This window comes from Benincasa hispida, chromosome 10 (assembly GCF_027475165.1).
Source record: "Benincasa hispida cultivar pf3 chromosome 10, pf3_genome.v1.1, whole genome shotgun sequence".
Taxonomy (NCBI): domain Eukaryota; kingdom Viridiplantae; phylum Streptophyta; class Magnoliopsida; order Cucurbitales; family Cucurbitaceae; genus Benincasa; species Benincasa hispida.
Window position 1 is genome coordinate 14,796,353 of NC_143487.1, and position 13,615 is coordinate 14,809,967.

At 34.3% G+C, this 13,615-nt stretch overlaps 2 protein-coding genes across 3 annotated transcripts; one reads left to right on the plus strand and one right to left on the minus strand.

The window, feature by feature from the left end:
* Positions 1–1,224: 1,224 nt before the first annotated feature.
* Positions 1,225–1,922, plus strand: LOC120088941 (uncharacterized). Its single transcript, XM_039046379.2, has one exon. It carries the CDS (start codon positions 1,352–1,354, stop codon positions 1,772–1,774), a length of 423 nt encoding a protein of 140 aa, XP_038902307.1. The 5' UTR covers positions 1,225–1,351; the 3' UTR covers positions 1,775–1,922.
* An 868-nt stretch (positions 1,923–2,790) lies between these two features.
* LOC120088269 (transcription initiation factor IIA large subunit-like) lies at positions 2,791–10,135 on the minus strand. Of its 2 annotated transcripts, none has more exons than XM_039045448.2 (11): positions 9,739–10,135; positions 9,333–9,503; positions 9,068–9,253; positions 8,743–8,791; positions 8,602–8,666; positions 8,289–8,414; positions 5,317–5,469; positions 4,033–4,096; positions 3,377–3,543; positions 3,185–3,268; positions 2,791–3,101 (listed from the first exon to the last, which is right to left on the minus strand). In XM_039045448.2, exons 1-11 carry the CDS (start codon positions 9,853–9,855, stop codon positions 3,078–3,080), a joined length of 1,206 nt encoding a protein of 401 aa, XP_038901376.1. In that variant the 5' UTR covers positions 9,856–10,135; the 3' UTR covers positions 2,791–3,077. The 2 variants fall into 2 exon arrangements, with proteins under 2 accessions (XP_038901376.1, XP_090162023.1); XM_090305897.1 differs by having other exon boundaries at positions 9,333–9,572; positions 9,739–10,114.
* Between the last annotated feature and the right edge of the window lie 3,480 nt (positions 10,136–13,615).

Below are 13,615 nucleotides of genomic sequence, written 5' to 3' on the forward strand. Positions count from 1 at the left end.
GACAAATATGCAGTCTAAAGAAATTGCTTCAAGCAATTCTCAATTCCTGCAGAGTTAGTGAAGATTACAGTTCAAGTGTCAGGAGGATATGTTGGAGATAACTAGAATCGGGTAAGAAGAAAGAACCCCATCTAAGTTGTTAACCCCCTTAGCAGATAAGGAACAGATAACGGAAATGAGGAAATCAGAAAGAAAATGAGGATGAATTGAAGGAAGATTACTTGGAAAATCCAAAGGTACAACATGGCATTTGAACCGATGATTGTGCCACTGAATGACAACCCTTCCTCCACTTGTACAAAGTGGGTCGGGAGATGAATGAAACTACAAGTCAGACTGATCATCGGCCCATAATTTTGTACATACCTGTTGGATCACCGACACAACGGCCAATGCACCACCATAATCACCGGAATTATGAGGCCTCATGATTCGGCAGTAAGTTTGGAAAAGTTGCCTATGTCACTATCAATCTCAAATTCCTCGTAATAATTAAGTCAGCATAGTTTATTCCATTCCATGAGATCAGAGATTTAAATATTCATATCCCACTTATTGTAGAAAGAAAACCTTCAAAATAATAATAGCAAATCTAGTATTACATGAAAAATATATGTACATACTACATATTGCATAATTTTAAATTCTGTTCATATAAAAATATTCAAAAAGTTGAAAAAACCATCAACATCTATCAACCTTACACATCTATTTCAAGTCATTGATTTATGTATATTAATGTATTAGTACATATCTATTAGTGACATCAATATAGTGCATTAATATATTATTAATAGGCAGGGATTTTTTTTTTTAAGAAAATGAAGAAAATGGCAATACTGTTCTTAGGTAAATTCTTATAAATAAAAACATCCAAAAAAAAAATATTTACATTTTATAGTAAAAAATTCTAAAAATATTTTGTACTTGTAAATATTTTTAAATATTTTTTATATTTAAAAATGGCCTTGTTCTTATCTATTTATTTGTTTTTATTTTCTGAAAGATATTAAAATAAGAGGGATGTTTCAGTTCCAAGGCCAGCATTGAAGGGCTTAAACTTACCATCCTGTTCTTTAGGAATGGAAAAACAAATTAGTTGAAAGCCTAAAAACGTTTAGAAGAATTGCTAAATAAAGACAGTGGGTTATGGCAGAAAACGTTAAAGCATACCTAATGATCGTTACATTTTACCCGCCTTTCTCAACATTATGAAATGAAATTTGGTTTCAGAATTTCTGACTATTCACCTTCATAGCCAACGATCTCCTTTTCCGCTTCCCAAGAACCAAATCCCCGTTTACTATCATCCCTTCCGTCTTCTTTCATTTTTCCCTATATTTCTCCTCCAATGAATGCAAATCAGACTGTCGTCCTTGATTTTCTCAGAGGCTCAATGGAGAACGAACACAAAGCTAGATTACCTAAACCTCCAACCAGGTTACAGAAACAGGCGCCGGCGAGTCTTCATCTCGATCAACTGTCAAGCGTCTCAATGTCTTCTGGTAGTGCCGACACTTGTTCGAAGGCGATTCTTCCTCTCCTATCGCCACTCCCTTTATCGCCTCAACCGTTGCCTGAAATTGACGGAAATAGAATATCCGCGAACGGAAATGCCGCAGACGGCGGCGGTGGTAATGGCGATCAAAGAGGTATAGGTTTTGCAGCTCCCGGTGGCTGGCAACATCCGGCAGTGGCGGCGACATTCCCCGATCCTTCCACATTGTTTACTTTCTTTCAATCACAATGCATTGTAACCAGTAACACACCGTAAGGTCATGAAGATTCTGGATCGAGTCTCGCGTTTGATGCTCTACATAAATCCATCCATGACAGTATTTGTGTGTGTGTGTGTTTGTCGCCACTTCCATTAAGATCTCCATGAATGCTTCTTTTGGTCTTATGTTGTGCTTTTGATGATTTGTAACACGGGAATTCTCTCTCACACACTTCTTACTCATAATCTAACACCCCGCTTCGTTTTCAAATTCTTTCTATTCAATTCATTTGTTGTAATTTGTTCTCTACGTTGAAGTTTCAACTTTCAATCATGAATCTCATTTCGCCATTAAAAATTTATGCAAAACATCCTCAAATCAGATCTGATAATAAGACACTCCCAATGAAAGATGGCAACAAGATTTTGGATTTTATTATCATTATATGCAACTTATAACTAAAAAGAGAGAAATTGAAAACCCATTGAAAGCCAGAAAAATGTCATCTTTTAATGATCGATTTACTAAATATGCTCAGTTAGTGAAGTTGTGATACCCACAGGCTAACAGTGAAGAATTAATGAGGAAGAAACTGATGCTTTTTAGTTAGTACTCATCCTTGACCAAACAAGTCAGTGGAGTCAACAACTCCAACTCCCAGCCATGACCACAAACAAACAAAGAAACAAAATTTTGCACAGCACTCCTATTGGATGAAATAATAAGACACTTCAAAAGAATTTACAATAATTGCAAGAACACTAGATTTTATTACCATTGCAAACTTACGAGAGGAATTAAAACCTACGAAAAACTATAAAAATGAAAGATGAAAGATATATTTGAAATGACTTTTTAAGTACTTGAAAAATGTTGGTTTCTAAACACTTAAAAAAGTCATTATAAAGAGGCCATGAATCATCAACATAGCCGATCATCGGCCATCAAATTCCCTATTGGAAGGAGGTCAACATAGTCGAGGATTAGTGTGAAATCAGCAATGAAAATTTGAATAACAAAAAGAAATTATTCATTATTAGAAGTGGGAAAAAAAATCCATGAGCTAACAGAGTTGGAAGTTACAAATATATTCCATTAGAGCAATGATAAATTTTACTAGAAAATCCTCAAGTTGCCATGCATTGAAGGCCAAAAGAGCTCTCATTCGTTATATACAAAACGCTAATAACATTCATCAAAATGAACATAAGGAATCATCATGTCCTTTTCCTCTCGTACGTTCACAAAACAAATATTAACTGAAGACAACTTAAACACCCAATGAACCAACTTCATGGAATTCTTTCAAAACACTGCTGCAACCAATAACCTCTCCCAATGAAGATGCCTCCATTAAAATCAGAAGTCGAATTCCCCAGTCGCCTGCCAAACCAAATAAACCAAGCTTCCATGAAAACCGAAGTCGGTTAATATTCTAACCTCTAGTTTTGGAGGGGAAAATTCACCTTGTTGAAGAGAATGTCCTTGTTGTTAATATGCATAATTCCATCCTTTAGTGTACATTTCCACCTACTCTTGGTACGAGTAACCTGTCACATGGAAAATTATGATAATGTATATTTAATAGCATGCTGGATTCTAAAAATGCTCTAGCATGTGCTGCAACTGCACCTACAAACCAAGAGGTAAAGAAGTACCTTGTCAAACTGAGCTAAAACTAAATGTTGTGTGCTCAATTCCTCTCCCTGATCCACATCATCCAAATCATCGTCATCGTCGTCTTCGTTCAATGAAGGCTCATCATCCTCCTCCTCCTCACCAACATCATCCTGAGTGACAACAGCAGGAGTGCTAACTGGTGGGTCTGTAAAGAAAAGATAACAGGAACATATTGAGATTAGAGACAAATTTTGTTTCTGCTTTAAATCCTCTAGAGAACCTTAGTTTTCACCCTTGTTCCGCTGTTTTTTGTCCTTCCAAATGTTCTATTCTGGTCCTTGAATTACATAAAATCAATTGCTTTATTTTGGTTACACTTTACATTATACCTTATACCCAGCAAGTTTATGTTTTAAACCACGCATCATGTCTGTTATCATTGTTTATGTTTTATGTTTAAAAAAAGTGACTTAAGATTTCTATGAAATGCAATGCAAAAGATTTAAGAAAGACAAACAAATTTAAGACAATTTACTGACCAAGCAAAATACTTCGGTATCAATATGAAAAGTAAAAACCAAATTTGAATTTAAACCTTTCTTTTAGGATCTTTCTCTAACGATAATAGAAAACCAAATTTCCATCCATGCCATAAAATAGTCACAATCATGAAGACATCCTTCATAACATTTACCATTAGGTGCTGGTGTATTTGCTATGTTGTAGTCTTCATTGAAGACACCCTGGTAATTGTATATCTGCAGGGGATGTCAGAAATGTGATTAACAAAACAAACTCAGTGGACAGAGAGCAATGGGAAAATCATTTTTGTTAATTATGATATGAAGAATTCCAATCACCAAGAAGTAGGGTGAACAAAAATTCAATCCAGAAAACGCATAGGATGGACGCAACAAAAACCAGAAGAAGAATCAAGCAATTAGTAAAATACCTAGAATGTCCAGTCCAATATAGTAAGCAAAAAAATCCTGTGTTACAAGTAATTAATTGCGACTTGAAAGTGATTTATTTGACCATAAACAGAGAGCTAAGACTTGACAAGCCATAGAAAATGTGCAGATCCAGGAACATCTCTCTGTCATCAATCATGGAAGAGGGTAGGCACTTACAAAATACTGGAAAGTACAGATCAATTGGGATTTCATTTAATCTACGAGTGCTGTAATTTTGTTTCTTTACTTATAACCAACTAGAGAGAACATTTATTGGCACCTTTAAGCAAAAGGAACAGAATGACTTGTTGCTGTTTATTAGAAATACTTAAATAAGCATATTTCACGTAGCTATCATGGTGTCGGTAACATTATTTACATTACAGAGAGGGAGGATGCCTCTGTCATAGTGGTGGTTATTTTAGCCAACACAGAATCTTGAGATTTATTCAAATGATCTTCTGTCTTCCATCAACAACAAAAATCAAATACCTTCATGAGCTCTTATATTGACCATTAGAAAGAAGCCAGGAAATCACATACACAAACTCTTGGTTAAACACTTTTGTATTATACAGCTGACGTTTTAACATTATTTTGTGTGTGCCTATTTATTTCTGTGACTGAACAATCTTAATTTGTTCCCATTGAGGAATGTTCTAATATTTCTGAGCGAACAATCCCTTGCTTCCATGACGTCCATGACAAGTTTGTGCCTCTTACCTAGCTTCATGAGGCTTTGTACTACCAAACAACAATCTATATGACTACGGACATCCTAATAAGAAGACATGAAACAGATGCCTAACTTCTACAAAATGATGAAAGGATAATCAAAAAGACAGTAGCAGACAAGTAACCTTCTGAAGAATAGGCACCCACCTTGCAAAATCAAAACAAGTAAAAAGAAGGGTAAAAAGTACAAAAATTTCTGTTACTATTACTTACATAAATATTCCATTGTTTTAAAGATAGAAAACTCCATGACTTAAAGGGAAGAGGATAGAGAACAAGAGAGAGCTAACATTGGGGGTCGAAAGCACATCATCATAAGGATCAGGCATCGGTCCATCAAGTTGTGGAATCTTCAATAATGATCTTTCAATATGTGATGATGTTGGACTCTTTGCAGAAGTGATAAAGCCAGGCCTTCCATCAGAAGCATTGCATCCACTTATCTGCAAAAGCTTACCATTAAGGAGTGTTAAAGACTGATCACAATAAACAAAAAGCATTCAGCAAATGTAATCGCGTGAGTTCTATTTAGTCATAACTATTAACAGAAAGCTCGAAATAATATTCTCGCTTTTAGACGCGTCAGCAGCAGATATAGGAAATAAATGCAATCAGCATGGATGAAAATAGAAATTAAAATGCATCAAGTGACAGAAAAAAAAAAGTACTAATCAAGGCCTAAGCATTATTGACTTCAAATTTACCCTTTTTTTTTAAAGATGTTCAATCATTTAAAATTTTGATAAGTTGGGTCTTTGCGCAGAACTCAAACGTTCGAAAGGCATTAGAACATGCTGTTGTGAATCCTCCATTCCAGGTGAGGGATTCTTTGGCAGTGGATTTTGGTTATTTTGTGGTTTATCTAGAGTGGAAAGGAAAAGAAAGCATTCATCAAAAGAGAGAGTTCTTGGGAGGATATTTGGGACGTGACTTTTTGGATAAATAAATTTGGGAGCACCTTGTCTTGCTGGGTGTTGCCCTTGCTTCAATTGAACCCATTGTACTTTGATTTTCCATCTTCTTAATGAAAGTTTTTAAAAAAGAAGCCAAGCTTTCCATTTCATTAAGAAAAGTGAAAGAATATATCATAGTATTAAAAATAATAATTATTTTTTTATTAAAAAAAAACCCCTTAAAAATAAAAGCCGACAAAGAGTAATATTGAGCCTAATGATATTCCAATCTCCTCCCTCCTCCCTAGGATATCATCTTAATAAAAGTTAGTTTTTGATAAAAATTGATTAGTTCTTCGATGTATCATAAAAGCATAAGCATAATAAACTAAAACAGATTTTCAGTATCAGATCTCACACACACACACATATATCATAATATGTGTCCCTGTGCTGTCCTACTCTATATTTTTAGAAATTAACGTGTGTCCATGTCTTATATTTGTGATCACGCTTCTTAGCTCATAACTTCGGGTGGTTGGAGGGGTTGGGGGTCTCATGGCTAGAAAGATAGACAACCTCGTGAATATGATGACGGAAGATCCAAATGCCACAAACCATAGTGTAGCCTTTACAAAAAGTTCCTTTAAAACAGACACCTAGGAGGAGTCGCTGGATGTCTAGCCAATTCAAATGGCAACAGTAATAGTTCTACCTGTACATATGAATCAAATAACCATTTCTAGCACAATCCATAATGTAGAACCACCCTCTGACTTACCTTCCCAGATTATCTTGTAGGCCCACAGAGCCAAGTCTTGCCACCCAATTTTTTTTTTTTTTTTGGTGTTGAGTTTTAGTAGAATACTAGAATATATATAGGTCACAATTTATGGTCAAGAATATTACGAATCTAAAAGAGTGCTGAGTTTTTAAATTTTCTCTTATAGACGTATAGCAACCTTTCCAATCCACATTACACACGGGAGGCAGCAGAAACAAGCTGGTAAATAAAGGTATTCAATCTGTTGGCTAGATAAGGCAGTTAGTAAGTTTTGGAAAGGGATGACTTGAAGTTTGTCAGTTGTCATAGAGAACCCCCACATTGGGGAGGAGTATAAGAGAACTATTTGCAATTGTTGAGAGCACTGGAAAATCAAAATCAGCTTGTAAACTAAAGACTGAGCCTCTCAAATAGTTTAGGATTTTTCAATTTACACAGAGAAATGCATATATAATTGACCTTGAATGTGAAATTGTCGCTCATCAGTTTCCCTTCCATTGTGGAATTCATTTTAAATTATTGTTCGGTTTCTTATAGCAATGGAAAAAATAGCTGAAGTTTTGCCGTCAAATATTAATTTTATATCATGTACACTTATACCAGAAAATATTATATGTTTAAATTCAGGGAAACTGCAACATTCCTTAGCGTATTAGATGGTAGCATGGATCCTTATCATGTACATGAGAATCATTCAGGAAAAACAATTCTAAGCATCCACCCAAGGGATAGTAAGACACTTCTACTGTTGTTACTATCACTGATTCCATAACTTGCACACACACAAGACTATGAACTGAAATTTGACCTCTCAAGGGGTTCCATCGTCCTCTATCCGAGAGGAAAACAACAGAATGTCTTTCTTTCTTTGATTGTGGAGTTCTGTTGAAGTTTGGGGAGAAGGGATGTTCATATTTGGAGGCATCTTCTTGTAAATCACTTTTTCTTTGTTTGGTTAATCCTCTCCCTCAAGAGGTTATGTCTTTGCCTTGTTGTAGAAGATGAAAATGCCCAAATAAGGTAAATATTTTGTGTGGCAGGTTCACGAAGAAGAAGTTAATATCTTGATCTGGGTTTCAAGGGGAGTGCCTGTTTTGATTGGGCCTTTTTGCAGCATTCTCTGTAGGGGGATGGCAGAGAATCATGATCATATCAAAGTTGAAATTTAGCTCATGTATTTTGGAGTTGTTTCTTTGAAGAGTTCGGTTTATACTTGGTTAGACATAGGGTGGCAAAGAGATGATGATCAAGGAGTTCCCTCTCTTTCCTGAGAAGAGAAGATTTATGAAACGAACCAGGGAGTGTGTTATTGTGTAGGTCCTTTAGGAAGAGAAGAACAACATAATTTTTAAAGGGCTTGAGAGGTCTCATAGTGTCATTTGGGCCCTTGTTAGGTTCAAGGTCTCTCGGTGGGCTTCAAAGGTGAAGCCTTTTTGTAATTACTCTTTTAACTCTTGTTTTATTTGAAAAGAGAGACAATAATAGAAATAATAAGCTATGAACTGAAATTATGTGAGAGAAAATTGGCAAGCAAATCCGAGGCTGTAAGAATCTACTGGAGTACTGACAGGTAAGAAAACAAAACCTCAATCTCAAAAACACTATTGACAGCATCTCCAGCTCCATCTTGCTGTGGTATAAACCCATTAGCCTGGTACTGGGAAGCAAAATCATCACGCTTACGCTTCCCAGAGTTCATCATAAAAAAGTCCTGAGAATTGTTTCCCAAAGTTAAAACATCACAATAAAGTTACTGAAGCTTTGTGCCAATAGATACATGGCAGCAAGGAGTAGAGTAATTCAAAATCAGAAGCAGATGAAATTCACAAGGGAGATTTGGGGTTCACATCAGGCAACAATTTTTTCATGATGGAAGTATGAATCAAGATAGAAGTTACCTGTGTAAGGGATGGGTGAGCACCAGTGGCTCCCCTGTCTGGTTCATCACGCCCCTCCACGTAGGCTACAAAATACAATCAATATAAATTACTACAGAATTATTGTTGTGAAGCTTTCCACTACTTCAGCACTACACTCACCAATATTAACGTCTACAGGAGTTCTTTGACCCATCCAAGAAGGTGGTTGCTGAAAGAAGAATGTAGACGTCTATCAAAACCCCAAATAATGGAATGTTCAACCATCAACAGCATGCTTTAAATTTTGATGGTAAAAAACATATCAATGCCATTAATCCACTTTAAATCAAATTAACGGCTACCAAGACTACATATAACACTTCCTATCAAAGAAACAGAAGGTGAAAAAAAAAATGCTGCAATCACGACAGTATGGAGTGGGTAAACGGCAGGGAATGAGAAAATGTAAAGATTAGCAGTGGCGTCAAAGTCAAGCAGTAATTACCATATATGGGGTTGGCCTTCCAGATCTGACCTCAACATTATTATTAGTGCTACCTCCAGGAGTGGTAGCAGCTGGAGAAGCATCAGTTCCAGATGCAGAGTGGTCACTGGGTCCAGTAGGAATATTATACATCGCGTTGTCAGCAGTTCCCGGTAAAGGGGTTTGAATTGGAGTCTGTAGTGGCGTCTACAATGACCAAAATCGCGTCAATTATTATTTATGAACCTGGGAAAACATTTAGTAGAAGGGACAGAGAAGTAATCACCGGCGGAAAAAGTAAATCAGCTGTGGGAGTTTCGTACTCTTCAGTACCCTCATACGGAACATTGAGATCGTGAACTGGAGTTATAGGACCTCCGGGTGTGGGCTTAGATGGTGCAGACCTCTCTATGGGACCGGTTACGGCACCCGCTTGCATCATTTTCGCCTCCCACATCTAAAAAGTTCCCACAAAGAAGACAATCAGCCCAACCACAGCTTAAATTAGCTTCAAAGCCTCAAAACCCTAGAAAGAATCGGATCAAACCCAGAAAGTAATCACCGAAAAAATTCAATTGATTCCTTCAAATAGATTGGAAAAGAAAAAATTAAAAAAAAAATATTAAATTCAGTAGAGAAGCTGAGACAAAGAAGAATAACAAGAAATTTCAAGATTGGGGATCAAGAATTACTCCTTGAAGCTCCTTGAGAACGTCCTCCCCAGGACCATTATCAACGAACTCTTCGCGAAGCTTGTTAATAACATCCTCGATAACATTGATGTAGATAGAGCTCGTGGAAGTCGCCATAACGGATCCGCCTCAGCTCTGTCTACCTCCGATTCCCTCCACAAGCGAAACCCAGAAAGAATCGAGTGTTAGGAGAAAATTGGAGAGAAAAATCAAGGAAGAAGATCCATAAAATCCGTATAAGCTTATTGGATTGGTAGAGTTGTGTGAAGTAAAGGGGCAGAGGAGGCGATGGAGAAGGGAGAAGAGAAGAGGAAGAAAGAGAGAGAAGAGAGGGGAAAGAAGGGGAGAGAGAGGGGGAAAGAGGAGAGAGGCGGACAAGAAAGGGAGAATAAAGAGTGGAATATAAATAGGTTTGCATCCGATTATAATGCATGGATCCACGTGGCGAAATCTGCTTCAGCCTGATTTTTCCCGGTTTTTTTCCGGTCTGGTCTGGCTCAATCATGTCTCCATTTTGTGCAACGAAAATTGGACATGTTATATTATTTGTTTTAGTACGAGTTTAATTTAACGATAATTAACATGACTTTTAATTTAAATGGTAGGAAGTTTGATCCTCCAATTCCATAATTATTGTACTATGAAAAATGTAATTATATTATATATATACAATTATACTACACCTTTTTGGCAACTACACCTAAATTTTGAGAGTTTTGCCAATTTTTTTTTAATAGAAACATCCATTTAAACAAATTTAAACACTAGCTTATCATGAGGGAATCCGCACCTATTTGGATGAACTAGAAAAAAAATATTTTTTTAAACAAATATTTTTATTTAAACTCTTCTAATAAAAAAAACTATTTAAAATATATTTTTAAAGTGTTTTAAAAGCTTTTTTGAGTAGTTATTAAATTTTTTTTTTTTCAAAATGACTCATATTCAAAATTAAACACTTACAAAAGTAAACCAAATACATCCCAGATTTAGACGTAGGTGATTTGTTCTTATTTTCACTTATCAATTTAAATAACTCAAAATCAATTAAATAAATTTTATTTTTCTCCCAAAGTTTCACAAAATAGCAATAATAATTATCATGCAATTATTATTTCTAAGGGGGTGTTTGGTGCGCGACAAAAGCAGAGAGTTGAGCTGAGTTGAGTTGGTGATTATGGAGAGTTAAATTATCTGAAGAGTTACATTGTCTGGTGTGTTGAGTTGAGTTGAGTTGGTAATTATTGTATGTGTTTGGATGTATAGTTGAGTTAGGGTAGCTGGTGCTATTTTTGTAAATGAAATTAATTTTATTTTTTTTCTATTGTTGATTTTAATTTTCAACTATACACATACTTTTCTAACTTTTCTAAGATAAAAAAAAAAAAAAAAAAAAAAAAAAAAAACCTTCCAATTCTTTTCTATTCTCAAAACATAACAAATTATCTACAAGGTATCCATATACAGAACACAAAATTTTAAATTCAATTTTTTAAACACTCAAATATAAAATAATTATTCCATTAAAAAAAACCAACTTAATCATTAATTATCATAAAAATTAAAAATAACTGAAAGGATTAGTATCATCAAATGAAACTATTAACATTATTTTAGATAGAAGAGATGACACTTAAATGCTAATCTTAAGAAAAATCAAAATCTTACAATGTAAATCATAAAATCAACTAATAGTCTTTTTGGACCAATTTGTTGAATATGGATTTACCTTTTTCTAAAACCGTTGAAATGATTTTAAAAATATTGATGTCTATTTTTTCTACTATTATGTTGATCGGTGTATAAACTATCTTAAAAAAAAAATTTAATTTAATTCAATTTAATTTATTAAAAAAAAACTTGAGCTAGTTTAACCAAATAATCACATATCATTGAAGCTTTTGATCTATCAGTCCGCCAAGTCCCCTAGTTAACTCATTAGAGGATACTTAAAATGGATAATTTGAATTGTTCAAATTAATTTGAGAAAACTATATATTAATTAGATTAATATATAATTTGGATATGGTCTATAATTAAATTGGAGAGTAATATTTGAATAAGATTCAAATTAATTAATTCAAGTGAATTAAATTCACAAAGAATAATTTTGCACATATCCACGAGATGTATATGATAATTAAATGTATACATGGTTTAATGTATAAGTAGTTATTTAATTATTGTGCATATTAAAATTGAATGAGTGTTATTTAATTGTGCAAAATAAATTAGTGTTATTTAATTGGACTAATTGGTTAAATAAGCATTATTTAATTAAATTGGCTAATTAATTAAATAAATGTTATTTAATTAATTATAGAAAATGAAAATATATTGAGAAAGAGGCTTGACCTTTCTCTATATAAAGATCTCTAATAGCCCTTTGGGAATGTATTGAATACACAATCGAAACTCTGACAATACACAATTCCCTAGTGCTATTATGCAGAATTTTCTCTGAGCCTCTCTACTCTCCAAAACCTTATTCTCCTCTCCCTCTCCCAATATTGGATACCACTTATCCCTCTATTAGAATCCCAAAGAATATCAAGATAACTCTTGTGAAAGTGTTCGAGATTGCTTAAGGAGTTGTTTGTGATCAAAACCGTTTGGAGATTCATTCATTGGAACCTTGGAGAGGATTGTTCGTAGCACTTAGGGAATCTACAAAGATAAGAATCGTTCTAATATTTTCCCTAATGCATGCTAATTTACATGTCTTTATTCTGTTTTGTATGATGATTTTGTTTAATGTAAAAATCGGATTGCGGGATGCAAGACGTTCTAACAAAATGCTTTTGTTGCGGAATTCGATCCTCCCTTAACAACCCACCTTAGTTCAACAGCAACAGAGGAGGTTTCGGTGGACAGTGTTAAAGGAACTCGACTGAGGAGAACCTTGAGCGGAAGTGGATCGTCCAAATACCATTAATTATCAAATACAGAGTTTACAGTAAACATACAAGAGATATGCATTTAAAGTTAAATTACAGCATGTTTTTTCAAGAAAATGGTTCAAGATACATTACCTTTGAAGACCTTTTCTTCACGAACCCTCCCTCGAACAGTCACGAACCTCGAACAGAAACAGCAACTTCTTGAAGACTTTCTTCAAGATTTTCTCGAACCAAACAACCAGACACAACCACAAAGAGTCCTTGGTATTCCCGGGGTGAGAACCTAAGAGTGGTGGGCTCTAACTATTTTGGTTAAAGGGAAAGTTTGGGTGGAGGAGGTAGATTGAGAATTCTCTCACAATAACTTACAAAACTTTTATGCGAAAACTCTCAATCGTTTAACAAAAGCAAGTCGTTGATCATAGAGGAAGAAGAGAAAACCACTTTTCTTTTATTTGCCATAAGATTAATAACCACCCATTAAAGTGGTTGGAGAGAAAAGATGGGGAAGTTATTATTCAAATAATAATAAAACAATATAAATAAATATGATAACTAACTTATCATATTATATTTATATTAAATTATATGTTATATCAAATATAACATATAACCTATAGTTTTAATATTGTATCACATACAATATAAACTATAGTTTCTTTTCTCTATTCTATGACATTTAATATAAATCGTATTTATATTAAATTTAACAACTATGAATCACATTCATAGAAAATATATTTGAATCTCATTCAAATATTTATTTCCTCCCATTAAATTATAATGTATTAAATATATTATGACAATTATATCATATATAATTGAAACAATTTAATTATATCATATATAATTAAAGCCCTCTATTAATTTGAACAATTCAAATTAACCCAAAAACTAATTCTCAATTAAATCCTTTTGAGCTACCAAGGGACCTTATGAACCCGTAGCTTGAAACTCTAACAGTACATGAATAGTTA

Bases quoted from the DNA above. Each gene is read 5' to 3' on its own strand.
- LOC120088941 (XM_039046379.2), top strand. From the start codon at position 1,352: ATGAATGCAAATCAGACTGTCGTCCTTGATTTTCTCAGAGGCTCAATG.
- LOC120088269 (XM_039045448.2), bottom strand. From the start codon at position 9,855: ATGGCGACTTCCACGAGCTCTATCTACATCAATGTTATCGAGGATGTT. The intron at 8,415-8,601 runs GTAACTTCTATC...AACAATTCTCAG, and splicing joins CTCACCCATCCCTTACACAG to GACTTTTTTATGATGAACTC. The intron at 5,470-8,288 runs GTTTTGTTTTCT...AAGCTTTTGCAG, and splicing joins ATAGTGTTTTTGAGATTGAG to ATAAGTGGATGCAATGCTTC.